Below are 14016 nucleotides of genomic sequence, written 5' to 3' on the forward strand. Positions count from 1 at the left end.
ATTTCATTTCATGCATATGTTAAGTAGAAAATTATGAGAAATAGCATTAGTGAGCCAAACAGTGTGCCTACTTGTAATTTTAATAGATATAACTAACTTTAAATACATTTCAATATAGCTTTTAAAACAAAATGACAGCAGTGGGATAATTAGTTGAATACTAAATAGATATGGATTTTACAGAGTCTCTTTACTGGAATTTTCAAATGAAATAGGAAAGAAAATATGCGATACAAAAAAATATTTAAAATATTCTGGTCATTGGAAAAAGGTATATAATATGTTATATATGTAATACATTTGTATAAAATACAATATTATACATTCCAGAAGGATTAAACACTTAAGTGTTAAAGATGAAACCATACAAATACCAGGAAAAAACAAGTGAACGTTCAACAATATCAGGGAATCTCTTTGGAAAGTCTTCTCACATATGACAAAGGTAGAGAACATATAGTAAAATACTAACAGATCTAAACACAAAAACACTTATCACCATCAAAAAAAACAAACCAGAAACATCTATAAATTTGAAAGGTCAACATCAATCTGGGACAAAATATATTTAATAACATATGAGAAAAAAACGGTAAATAATCAGAATGTACAGTTTACCACTCCATTTCATCTAGGCTGGGCAGCGTCCTGGGCCTACCACTCCAGGAAAAGTCATCTCTCTGAGCGAGCTACACAAGTCCTCTGGCCACCTTTTCAGATAGTCAGCTGAGGCTAAACACATCATTGTCACTCACTCAACTTTTATTAGTTAAAATGTAAGTCACTGCGACCCTAGAGCAGACTGCCATCCCTACTTCTGCACCTCCCAAACCCTGCCACAACTGCCCTCTAGAAATGCTCCACTCTAACCAGCAAGTGCTCCTATATCCCTAACCTCGGCTCCAAGATTTCCCACCACCTCCCTAAAGCTGGCTATCTTCTGCGGACCTTACTTTCCTTTCAGCCCTTTGCAATTAAGGTTTTCTTTAAAAATAAATTGGCTAAAAGGTGAGGTTATACCTCTTTGCTCTCCATTTATGCTTCCAGGTCACTGCTTTTCTTCATATTCTTTTTAAAAAGCCGGCTCTTTGGAAACTCCTGCTATCCAGGAGGCTGCATCCATTCCTCTCACCAACCTAATGAATTCTTACTTGCTTGCCCTCAATCACACATAACTGGCGTTTGCTGTACCTGAAACCTAGCCAACATTCTATAATTTCGACATCCACAGAGACAAACCATCCATCACCCTCACCTCTGTTTCCTGAGCTCCCCGCCCACTCCACTGCAAATATTATTACTCCCAAGACCACATTTCTCATTTTGATACCACCCATATCTGCTTTTTTAAATCACTAATTTGAGGTTTATACTCTTGGACCACAACTCCTTCTCCTTCTCCTCATGTTTAACTACACCAACTGCAAACGTTCTTCAACCTCCTCAGGACCTCCCATGGTAAGCCTCTACTTCATCAGTCCTCCTTTCTTTATGGCACACTTGAACCAACTGAAATCCATGGTCCAGGACTTCTTTCTTCCCTCTGCATTCCCCTTCTCCTCTCATTTCTATTCATTCACTAAATATTTATTGAGCACCTAGAGCCAGGCCCCTCCGAGCAATCCAAGCACATTGATGAGTAAGGCAACATCACTGGCCCCATGGAACCTACATTCTTGAGAGAGAAGACTGACAATAAACAAGTGAATAAATAAGTAAGGTAACATCCTGGTTCAATAAATGCTACATGAAGCAAACATAAATGGTGGCAAATGAGAAAGTAACAGGAGGATAGAAAGGGATGAGTCAGTGGTCAGAAAAGGCTCTACCAAGAACATGACATATGACCTAAGACTGAGCAAAAGTCCTGAGGAGGGAGCTTGGTATTTTCCAAGATCAAAAAGAAACCCAGTATGGCTGGAGAGCAGTAAATGTGGGCCAGGGTGGGACTGGATGAAGTATGAGAGTAGAGAAGCCATGGAGAGGAGTTTGGAAGAAATGAGAAGCCACTTACGGCCAGGGAAGAATATGCCCTGATTAAGGATTTAAATGACCCTTTCAGCAACATTCTGAACTCCCTTTATCTCCCTGCCTTATTCTGTAAACTTGTTTAGTAAAACTCCAGTCACGGGTGATTCCAGCCTCTTCTTTTCTAGCAGGTGATTTCACCTGCGAGAGAAGGTGAAGTAAAAGCAGATTGATTCCACCATAAATTCATGAGCAGCATCATTAAATGGCCTCAGCACTGCCTGGAAATCCTACTGTTCCTTTTGGTCTCCACTGTAACCCTTGGCAATCCTCAGTGTCCTTAAATTGCCTGCCCAGCTCCTCACCCATCATCTGATTTTCTACTTTAAAGAAAACTGAACGCAGCAGAAAGGAATTCCCTTATCTTCCCTACGTAACCTAGGGCCATGTGTTCCTATTAGAGCAAAATGGTTATTTCTCTTCCTACGTAATGGTAATAACCTCTCATTCTATGCTTTAGATCCTTTCTTCTCCTGGCTTCTCAGGAACCTTACTTGATCCTTCTCTGTTGAATATTTAATTTCATCCTCTAACTAGAATCTTGTAACTATCTTTTAAATATGCCTAAGTCTTTCCTATTAAAAATTATAAGGCTCTCCGTCCATTCCGATATAAAGTGTTACATAGTGCTGGTCCACAAAGTAGTATTAGCCCACTATGAAATAGGTATGGAAGTTGAGAGTGAACATTTACAGACTTATAGAAATCTGACAATAATTTTATGTCTGTTAAATGTAGTAATGAAATACTTGGACTAGTATTTTATATGTCATTAAAAATTTGTTTTCTAATAATTTATTAGTATTTTATTTTATAAAATTACCAACCTGTAATGAATTGAAGATTAAAGAAAGATCTTTACCACAGACAGGAAGCACTACTTTTGCTAATGGCCTCACTCTACCGTCAGAGAAAAACTCCTCAAAGAATTGTCCATACTTGAGTTCTTCACATCCATTTATTCCTCAACTCACTCCAATCTGAAGTATGCTCCCATGACCGAACAAAAATAAGTTACTCCATGTATTATGGGATGAATTGTGTCCTCCTAAAATTCAGTAAGCCTTGCTCCCAGTACCTCAGAATGGGACTGTATTTGAAGGCAGGGCCTTTAAAGAGGTAATTAAGGTTAAGTAAGGCCATAGGGTAGGCCTTAATCAAGTATGACTGGTGTCCTTATAAGAGGAGGAAGTCTGGACACCGAGAAAGACACCAGACACCAGGCACGCAGGACCCAGTGAGAAGGTGGTCATCTGCACGCCAGGGAGAGAGCCCTCAGGAGAAACCAAACATGCTGTCTCCTTGATCTCCGACTTCTAGCCTCCAGACTGTGAGAGAATAAATGTTTTATTTAAGCCACCCGGCCTGTGGTATTTTGTTATAGCAGCCCCAGCAGACTAATGCACCAGGTCACTAAAGCCAACAAGGCATTGTGTAGTTCTCACCTTGATCGATCCTCTTAGAAGCATTTGGCATTTCTGACTATTCCTTCCCCTTCTTGAAACACTCTCTTCCCTAGGCTTTTAAGACACTAGAAACCTTATTGGTTTTCTCACTTCCTTTTTAGCTAATTCTTCTGTCTTCTTTGCAGGCTTATCCTCTCCTATCAGCTACTGAGCAGTAACAGGCTTGGCTCTAGTCCATCGTGTCATTCCGGTCGACGTTACCTCCTTCAGCCGCCCTACTTCATGCAGGGCTAATACAAGAGTGGTATTTATCTAGATCCCTACTTGACATCTCACTGAGATAACTCAATGAGCCTAGTTCAACCTGATGTCTACAACCAGACTTAACGATCCTTCTCCCCCAAATCCCGTTCTGTCTCAGCATTCCCTTTATAACATGGTGTAGCAGCATCCATTTTCTACACCACAAGCCTAACAGTCATCCCTCTCCAGCAGCCTCCCCCATGTAATCTATCACCAGGTCCTTGTCAACTTTCCTTCTCCCATCTCTCTTAATTCATTCCTATTTCTCCATTCCCATCGCCCTAGTCAGACTGCCCTCATTTCCTGTGAACGACTGTATCTCTTATCAAGTCTATCCAGATACTCTCCCTTGCTCTCTCTAACCTGTTCTCATGCACTGAAGCCATCTTTTTGAAACACAAATCTAATCATGTCATCATGTTTCCATACCTTCCTGCTACTCTTAGGAGAAAATCAACAGACAGTCTTGCATAGTCAGCTCCTATGTACTTCTTGTCATTATCTCATACTTTTGTTTTCAGTGCTGTAGACATTTTTATTTCTTCGAATGTGGTATCAAAACCTGCCACACACGCCATGCTAAGGACACACTTCCTCACTAAACCCTTGCCTTTCTGCAGATATCAGCTCTACTATCAGTTTCACAGGAAGGTTTTCTCTGATCTCCTTGATTAGGTCAAAATCCCTTTATTATAGGAGTCCATAGTACCATGTAACTTTCCCCTCTTCATTCACACTTACGTAGTTGTAATTCTATATGTATCTGATCTCCCTTACTAAAGTGTCATCTCCACAAAAGGGCAAGAACTTCATACCCAATGCCGACCAAAGGGCCTCAAACAGTGGTTGATCAATAAAAATTTGCTGAATGAAAGGAAAAATGAATAAATAAGGCTTCTTATAAATCAATGAAAAAGAGAAACACAAGATTAACAAAGAATTAAAATGCCACTTGAAAAATAACCAATAAACAAATGTTCAACCTCACCAGTGATCAAAGAAATGTGAATGTAAACTGAGATAGTATTTCCACTGCCATTAACTATATAAAAATGATAATACCTAGGATTTACAAATATAGGCATTCTCATATTAAACTGATTGGGAGAATAGAAGTTGGTAACACCTTTTCCACAGTAAAATCTAAGAGAAACTTTAAATTTTTGCAAGTCTTTAAAAAGTTACTTTTATGAAACCAGGAATGTACAAATATTTAGGTACCAGGGCATTTAAGCAAGGCTGTCTATAATGGCAAAAAAGATAAAGGAAACAAGGCAAATGTCAAAAAAAGGAGAGATCAGTTAAATAGAGTATTTGATAAATCTATTTTAATGTAGCTATTAAAATCATTCCATTTAATAACAAGGAAGTTATGCATGGTATGTTAAGTGAATGAAGTAGGTTTTAGTATGACCCGTTTTTTGATTATACAACAAGAATCAAAATATACACATATAAACCTACTCAGTTTTTCCACAGGAAAAAATACCGAGAAACAAAAACAAAATATTGTGAGTATTAATAGTGGTGTTTTCTTTTTGCTTATTTAATAAAGACTTCTTAAATAGTCTATGATGAACATGGTTTACTCTTATAATAAGATTATAAAAACAAACAGTTTGAATACTCATGGTCAAATAGAAGAAGTAGTTCAGCTGCAGTGTAACCAATCACAGTGTTCTCAATCCAGACCACCGCCTATCAGAACTGCCTGTGGAACTTTTGGGGCCATCCTCTAACTCATCTTGGTATAGTATAACACTATAATATTATTATCCTAATTTGAGATTTTCACTTGCTGTGATGCTTTTAACAACTTCTTAGAGTAAATATTTGATATTCTTAAATATTTAAAACAATACTATGAGAGACTAGGGAAAAAGTCTGATTAATCACCTGGTTTCAAGCCGGCATTAATAGGTCTGGCAGCTGCCGCAGCCATCTGCTCCCGTCGAGGATCCTGGTAACTCATTTTACTAATAAATTCAATGGCAGCTTCTATACTTCGGTTATTAGTTTTCTGAAGAGCCTGTATAACCATATCCTGATATGAAATTTGAAAAAAGGAAACAAAATTTAAAGCTTGTAATTAATAAGGGGGAAAAAGCACTATGAGTTCCACTAGCAAAACCCATAATTTGAAGAACAGGGCCCTGAACCATATATATTCACGTACTGTTTGTAAAGCTACTATAAGAATCCATACATTCTCAAATTACTCAAATCCTTCAAATGTTTCTTTAATCTTTTCACCTCTATGTAACGTATTACTGTTTTCTTCTAGGATTAACTACTTCTGGGTACAACCATAGCAATATGATTCTGATTATTTCTCATTCTTAATTTCATTCTTATATGAACAGACTATCAGATTGTTAAAAAGATATCATTTAAAATACTGAAAATCATTCTTTTGTATCATTAAAATATTTTATTAAGCACCTTCGCCACTATGTTTAAAAAGAACTATGTAGTTCTGGTTCCTATCCTCCTCAAACTTACATTTTAGGGAACTTTATTTACAAGGACATAAATATAGGACAACCGGAAGAAGAATAACACTTAGACTATCTATGGTTATGTGATGAAGACTTTAGGAGGCTAGATAGTATGATGGAAACAGCAGAGTCTGGAATCAAAGAGAACTGAGTTTGAGTTTTAGTGGCCCCATACCACTATGCTTTTGTTCTTCATGCTTAGAAGCAAAAGTATGCTCCAGTGAGTGTAGATTTATGTGCCACACTTTACAATTGTGTGAACTTTGGCAAGTTATTTAACCTTTCAGAGCTGAATTTCTTCATCTGTAATAGACTCACAGAGTTGATGTGAAGATTAAATAAGAAAACCTGTGGAAGCACATAAGCACAGCGCCTGAAGCTCAGGTGTGGGACGTCCTCCTGTTCTGCTCCTCGTCCTTTATGTTATATGTAAACATACCCACTTACAGACGAACTTGCAGAAAGTATACTGATAGGCGTCTTTCAAGAGCTAAGCAGCTATTTACATGTCCTAGAGGATTTAGTATTTCAAACAATATGTTTAAATGAGAAATGGCTCAGTAAGACAGACTAGTGGGTGAACAGGCTACTGAGAAATGATCTTCCTATGTGAAATGACTGGAGATGTGAGACCAAGCGAAAATAGGCTGTGACAGACGCTTGTTGCCTACTCAAGATCCATTCTCCCTTTCTTGGAAAAAGGTACTGATTAGGTAGAAAAATTTTCCTTATAGCTACAGTGGTCACATGACAATTATGACCAAGGAGACAAAAGCAAGAATTTCTGGAAGAATGTTGCTATGCCTGCTTTAGGTACTGTTCCTTCCTATGGCCTGTTTCCTAGACAACACATAGATAGACCACCTGTGCTAGAGCATGTTATCATCAAGAAGGAAAATTCAAAAAACTTCTAAGAGTCATTGGTTCTGAAATCTTTAAGAGACTGAATCAATGCTAGCAATATAATCTGAGTCATTATTTTGTTTAAAGCATTATTTGGATTTTTGTTACAAGCAACCAAACACAATCCTTAACTGGTATAAAGGTACAGTATGGTCACATTTTATGCCAATCAGACTCTGCAAATTTGTAGTGAAATACGTAGGAATTAATAAGTTTCATTTTATGTGCAAATTTAAAATAATACAAATCACCCCAAATTAAAATTCACCAGGGACTACTTAACTTTAAACCTGGCTAAGCCAAGGGAACTGTATTTATGCTATTATCACATAGCAGTGCCATCTCAGTTAGTAGGAAAATTGGCACCCACTATCCTTTTTCAATATGTTGGGTACCATAATCTTATAAAATGCTCCAGAATTTCAGCCTGTCATTCTGGTGGTAATTATGCTGGCTTTTATTTTTGAGTATTTATTGCTATACATTAAAATATATTTATATCAGCAACAATATTAACCAAGTGTTCTTCAGGTGGGGGTGTTAGTACCAGTATGAAAGAGCACCCTCAAATGAGTAACTTTGGAACAGAAGTCTTATGTGGTAAGAAAACATTATGTCCATAATACTATGCTTCTGCTTTTCATGCTTAGAAGCAAAAATACACTCTAGTGATTGTCGATTTGTGTACCAAAAATGCATCAATTCTATTTAACATTTATTCCTATGAGGAAATTAATCTTGAAATATTTGAGTTTTTTAATTTATAGAGCACCAGAAACATATTCTCAAAAACTGCAACTGCCTTGAATTTGGCATAGCTAAAAGAATAGAGCTTATGAAATGATAAAAATAATGAATAACTGGGTGAGAATTTTGAAGAGCCAAGTTGGGATCTTGAATAAATTCTGCAATATAATGGGAAGCTATCAGAATCAGTGATTCAAGGATGAGTAGAATTGCCATATTCTTTATATCACCATGGGTATAAATAACTAGGTTGGTGCAAAAGTAATTGTGGTTTTTGCAATTATTTTTAACCTTCTAAACAGCAATTACTTTTGCACCAACCTAATACCGTACCTTCATTATTTGGATAAATGAGGATTGATAAATGTCTAAATGCTTTCAGTAAAGCAACCTTGCTTAAGGGGTTATTAATATCATAAGATGACAATTTTGTGTGATTGTAATAAAGCTATATATCTTTGTGATGCGAAGCAATTATTGTTATTATTGCCAACAGATAAAGAATAGGGCACTGACCAATGCCTTGCATTTCTTAAAGTTGTCTACATTAGAAAGAAATTTTAAGTTCCTTAAAGGTATGGAACATGTTTCGTATGACTATTTTGATTGATGAACTCACACAGAATAAGCGCTCCATAAATACACACATATCTACTAACACAACTGACGTACTGACATACACATTACCACTTAAGGGCCTTTGCTATATCACGTGTTTTTCTAAACTGTTCCTAGCAATACATAAAAGGAAAAAAATAAGAGCAACAATTCAGCTGTGTCTTTATTCTTTGCCTTTTGGCTAAGGGATTAGGAAGAAAGTACAATACTCTGGAAATTCTCCATTCAAACCATTTCCTGGATCCTCCAACTACTAACCAGGAAAACCATCCAGGTCCTCTCCTCTGTCTCTCTCTCTCTCTTCTGTTGCAAATCCAATATTTTTAGAACACTTAGGACTAAAAATTATAGGAAATATTAATCAAATGAATGAATAGAAAGGGCCAGAAAGAATAATCATTTTTCTTCCTAGTTTAATTAATTGTAAATCTCCCTTTTCAAATCCTTTAGTATAATGTAAACTTAGGTTCTCATTTTTTAAATTAAATATAGAGATATCTGAAATGTAGTCACCAAAATATTAACAATAGAGAAGGAATTTTAAGGTAACTATCTTTGTGTTGTGGAACTAAAGGTAATTTTCAGTTTCTTCTTTATACTTTTTAATTTTTAACAGAAAATAGGCATTATTTTATTTATTTATTTTTAACCATTTTTAAGGAGGGTGCAGCTCACAGTGTGGCTCATGTAGGGATTGAACTGCAACCTTGGTGTTATTAGCTCCACGCTCTAACCAACTGAGCTAACCGGCCACCCCAAATAGGTATTACTTTTATGATCAGGAAAAAAGTTCCTATAATTTTGAAAGGAAATATAATCAATGCTTGATTATTCACATTATACTTTCCATGGCCAATTTTCATCTAAAATGATTTATGCCACCTAAAGGATTCATTCATATAAAATGTGTTACAGAAAATAAATTTATTAATAAAATATGATTAAATATATGTGCTATGAAAAACTTTTTAAACGAGTTCTGAAAGCAAATATTAAAGACTTGGCATATTCAACAGGAATTGAAATTTCATTAAAATAAAACTGAAATTCTTGGAGATTTGATCAACATGTAAATTTTCAGTCTTTATGAATATAAGATTTGGGCCTGTGAGTGATGTGAACATGACTGTGCAATGAACCTCTGATTGTATTTCTTCTTCTGTACTATAAACTTAAAGCTGCCATCTCCTGAGAGCTGTCGTTTCTGCCACAGCCACTTAGCTCACCAGAGCTCCTATTGCGCACACACATGCCCTGACCCCGCCCTCACCTGTGGCTTTCTTCAACTGCACTTCTATTCTGACTTCATGGCTTGACCTTTTAAATCCCAGAAACCACAGAGAAAACTAAATAATAATTATTTTGTTTTAATAATTAATGGAATTGTGAACAACATTCTTTGCTGATAGAATATACAAAATGTATACCTGATAAACTCTCTCAAAGGAAACATTTAGGCAGGAGATCACCTAAAATGTGTTATGTAGTATAAAGCAAGAAAAATCTTTTCTTTTGTCTTTAAAAGTTCTTACCTCATCAAACCCAGCAGCTTGTAAATCCTGAAGCATTTGAGGATTAACTTCTGAAGTACTTCGACTTGTTTCATTTGCAAATGGTTGTAGAGAGTTTCGAATTTCCAGCAAGGCTTTATGATGAGTCCCAAATTTGGGTGGATTTCTGATTTGTCGAGGATCTTCAATTGACATTTTGCTCATGTTATGCTCAGCCTTAACAGCATCGGATGGTTTCGATAAATTCCTAAGGGATTCCCGAATTTCTTGCAACATTTGCCGGCTGCTGCCAGTGTAGTTACTGGCAGGAAAGGTCTTAGGCCTCATTTGTCTATATCCCTCTGGCTTTTCACTCCTCTTCATGAAAACATCTATATGTATAACCCACACACAGGACTTCTTTAAGAGCTACTGAATAGATTCAGAGACTTCTCTTGAGCAAAACGGAAAAGGATCCTTTGCATAAGTCCCCAGGAATGTTAAAATTCTTTACAATTTAAATAATTAAACCTATAAAAGAAAACACAAATAAAAGCTATAAAGTGATTAACTGATAAAGCACTACCATGAATGGGGGTGGTGGTGAATGACACTGATTTAGGAGTTAAGAGACCTAGGTTATATAGTTCTAGCTCCATTATAGACTACTGTATGATAAGGAGAAGTTAGTTCATCTCTGTGCCTATTTCCTAATCTATGACATTATCTCAAGTAGTGGTTATAATGATAAAAAAATAATTTTAAGAGTGCTTTTGTAAGCATACAAAGTATATACGAATGTAAGGGACTGCTAAATGAACAACACAACAGGCAACCTCTCATGATCAACTTCACCTAGTGGCTCTAATTTTAGATTTTACAAATCAGACTTCAAGTATAAGATTTCTTTAGGAAAAAAAGCGTATTGTTGCTTTAAAAAGGTTTTTTAACCACCAGTTCAGAAGATTCCTTCATGCTTCAAAACAGATGCCTGGGTCTATTTCCCAAACTGCAGACTGAGAGTCTCGAGACTGTACACTTCTTAACAATGGGATGGGGAAAGGACCTCTGAGGACAAACTGTCTTATTCCTCACTTAACGCAGGAATGTCTTCTACAACACACTGGAAGAACAGTCATCTAAAATCTACATACATGTCCCCACTGATAGGAAAATCACTAATTCAAGAAAGCTATTCCACTTGCGATCTACAAGGATTGTTTAGGAATGTTTTATGTGGAGCACTGTGAAATCTCACCCGGTGCATGCTGAGAGCCTGTTATGGGCCAGTGCTAAACAACTTGGCTTACATTCTTACCTAACAATCCTAACAGCCCTGTGAGGGAGGTTTACTGTCTCTACTTTGCAGATGAGGAAACTGAGGTTCCGAGAGTTTGGGTCAAACGTCTGTAAGAGGGACCACTGGGACGTGAAACACTGCTAATTATCATCAGCTAGGAGCCCATTTCTCTTCTCACTAGTCGCAACCACCACTCACGTTACATCAACATGTGTGTAGACAGACAGATACAGGTATCTCCTTGTTGTCATGTAGGTATCAGCCCTGTTACCTCCGCAGACTCCTTCCCTGGTCACCTAATTACCGTTTTGTTTTTCTTGATAGTACTTATCACTATCTCAAATTATCTTACTTGTTTACTTGTTTATTGTCTATGTCCCATCACTGAAATAAAGCTCGAGAGTAGAGGACCTGATCTGTCTCTCAACCACTGTCTGTCTACCACCCACCGTATTTTGCCAGGTATAATTTGCACCTTTTTGCCCAAATTTGTGAGGGGGAAATAAGGATAAGCATTATACGTGAGGAGTACTAATTCCTTAGCTATATAAATGTTTTTAATCTACTTACGCTTATGAGTTAAAAGTGTAACTCTAGAAATCACTAATGGTATCTGTATGCAAAATAACACGGAATACCATAATTGAACTTATGACAAACTTGCAAGACAAAGACTTCTTGGCCTTCTATGATATGTAAGTATCATAAATTTGTTGCCAGTACATAAAATTTCTTGTACATTGCATCTGTTCTTGTGTTTTGTAATTATTTGTTAAAAATAATGTTAAAAGTAATTATTTGTTAAAAAAATTTCTTGTACCATGTTAAAAAAATAAATGCTAAAATTGCTTTATAATACAAAAAACAAGTACCTAAATTTAAACAAAAAAAATTGAATTAAAAAATTAAAATGAAACATTTTTTCCCTGAAAGTTTGGGCCCAAAACGTGGGTGTGCATTATACACGGAAGCGCATTACACCCAACAAAATACTAGAGCCTAACATATAATGAGTGCTCAGTACAGACATTCAGAGGGTGCCAAAAACATATATACACATTTTAAGAAGAGGTGCTCAAAGTGGTTACCATCAGCGTCCAGACACTTCTGATTACAGCGAACTACTACTTGAGCAATGTTGACCAAAGTGTCCACTTGTATACATTTTTTTGGCACCCCCGGTATGTTGAACAAATGAAATAAACATGTGTCTCCTAAACATCCCTAGTTCCTTTAGCTGTTCTCTAACTCTAGTCACGCTCTTTTGGATACACTCCAGTTTGTTAAAAAACAAACAAACAGCAGCACAGCACTTGTAATGGAAAAACAAAAAAAAGTTATTCAAGTACTTGTTCTGTTAATTATTAGCAATATGGACTTGGGCATTGAATTTACTCAAAAACTGTCTTCTGAGGAATAAAATGGTTGGAGTAACAAAGTTACCTTATGGCTTGAACAAGGATTAAGAGGAACAATTAAAGAAATATACAGACAGGTATTCGAAGATGTAGGACGTTTCTTGCAACACCAAAGACAGCAAAAGACGACATCAATCTAGATACCCATCAGTAATTGTTTAATTCACAGTACATCTATATGTGATGAAACACCTGTCAAAAAGAATGATGCACATCTATCTAAATGTACTGACATGAAAAGATACCCATAACGTATTCTTAAGCAAAAAAGGCAAGTTCCAAAACACTACGTATAAAATAAAGCCAGTTTCTATTCTAAAATCAGATTATGGTGATGGTTGTAGAGCTCTGTAAATACACTAAAAACCACTGAATTGTATACTTTAAATGAGTAAACTTCATGGTATATACATTTTACCTTAGAACTGTTAAAAATAAACCTTTTTTATGTTTTAAAATACTTATGGAGATTAATTATATATACACGTACATGAATATATGCAGCAGGCCTGAGGCAGGATGAAGTCCTAGAGGCACAGTTTGCTAATGACTGCACCTAAATAATCAGTACTTTTGTGGTACGACTATTAAATAAGTTATAAATCAATCAAATTCTACGTGACAAGCAACCCACATTTTCCCATTTTGTGAAAACAACAATGATGACGTATGGCAATGTGTTGCTGAAAATTACATATTCTGTCTACAACATAACCCGATCTACTGACGATTCATAAATGAAATTTAAGACTGACACATCTTGTGCTTTTATGAAGAAAGATGGTCCCTAATGATAAGCATTTTTCCCTAAGCTTTCCCCAAAATACTAATTTAATAGCTTACTAATGAATTTTTGTATATTTAACATTTAACTCACCAGTCTAAAATTTGCAGAATTCACCTTCTTGCCCTTTTTGAAAGTGAAGGTATTTTCCATTTCTGGTTCTGGAACCTCTCATTTCAGCACGATCAAGGATTAACAGTAGTGGTTGTGCAATCTCACATGTCAGTTCTCTCACTACTTAGGTTGTATTTCATTTATAGCACCTAAGCATTCCTTTAATACCTCATGGGTTTCAACTGCTAGCTAACCATCATTTTATTATTTTTCCCATTTCCAAGAACATTCTTGATAGAGAAAAAAAAATAAGCATAGTTTTGCTTCTTTCTGTCAAGATACAGCATTTTGCTTTCATTCCCCTAAAGGAAGACCTGGTAAGCAGTAGGCAGTGCAGAAATCTCTCTGTTGAACTAATAAATGCAGGGGACCTGCATTTATTAAAAATAGATACCTTCTTTTTCACT

At 36.2% G+C, this 14016-nt stretch overlaps 1 protein-coding gene across 2 annotated transcripts in view; it reads right to left on the reverse strand.

Moving 5' to 3' along the window:
• The window catches only part of LATS1 (large tumor suppressor kinase 1), a 46335-nt gene that overhangs the window by 23089 nt on the left and 9230 nt on the right, over positions 1-14016 (reverse strand). Inside the window, exons 2-4 of one of the 2 annotated variants that reach the window (XM_033098731.1) lie at positions 12737-12903; positions 10036-10524; positions 5634-5781 (exon numbers count right to left, since the gene is read on the reverse strand). In XM_033098731.1, the coding sequence (XP_032954622.1) occupies positions 5634-5781; positions 10036-10377 (490 nt within the window). In that variant the 5' untranslated portion in view covers positions 10378-10524; positions 12737-12903. The remainder of the gene's footprint in view (positions 1-5633; positions 5782-10035; positions 10525-12736; positions 12904-14016) is intronic. The other variant, XM_033098722.1, reaches the window with a different exon arrangement.

This window comes from Rhinolophus ferrumequinum, chromosome 3 (assembly GCF_004115265.2).
Source record: "Rhinolophus ferrumequinum isolate MPI-CBG mRhiFer1 chromosome 3, mRhiFer1_v1.p, whole genome shotgun sequence".
Classification (NCBI taxonomy): Eukaryota; Metazoa; Chordata; class Mammalia; order Chiroptera; family Rhinolophidae; genus Rhinolophus; species Rhinolophus ferrumequinum.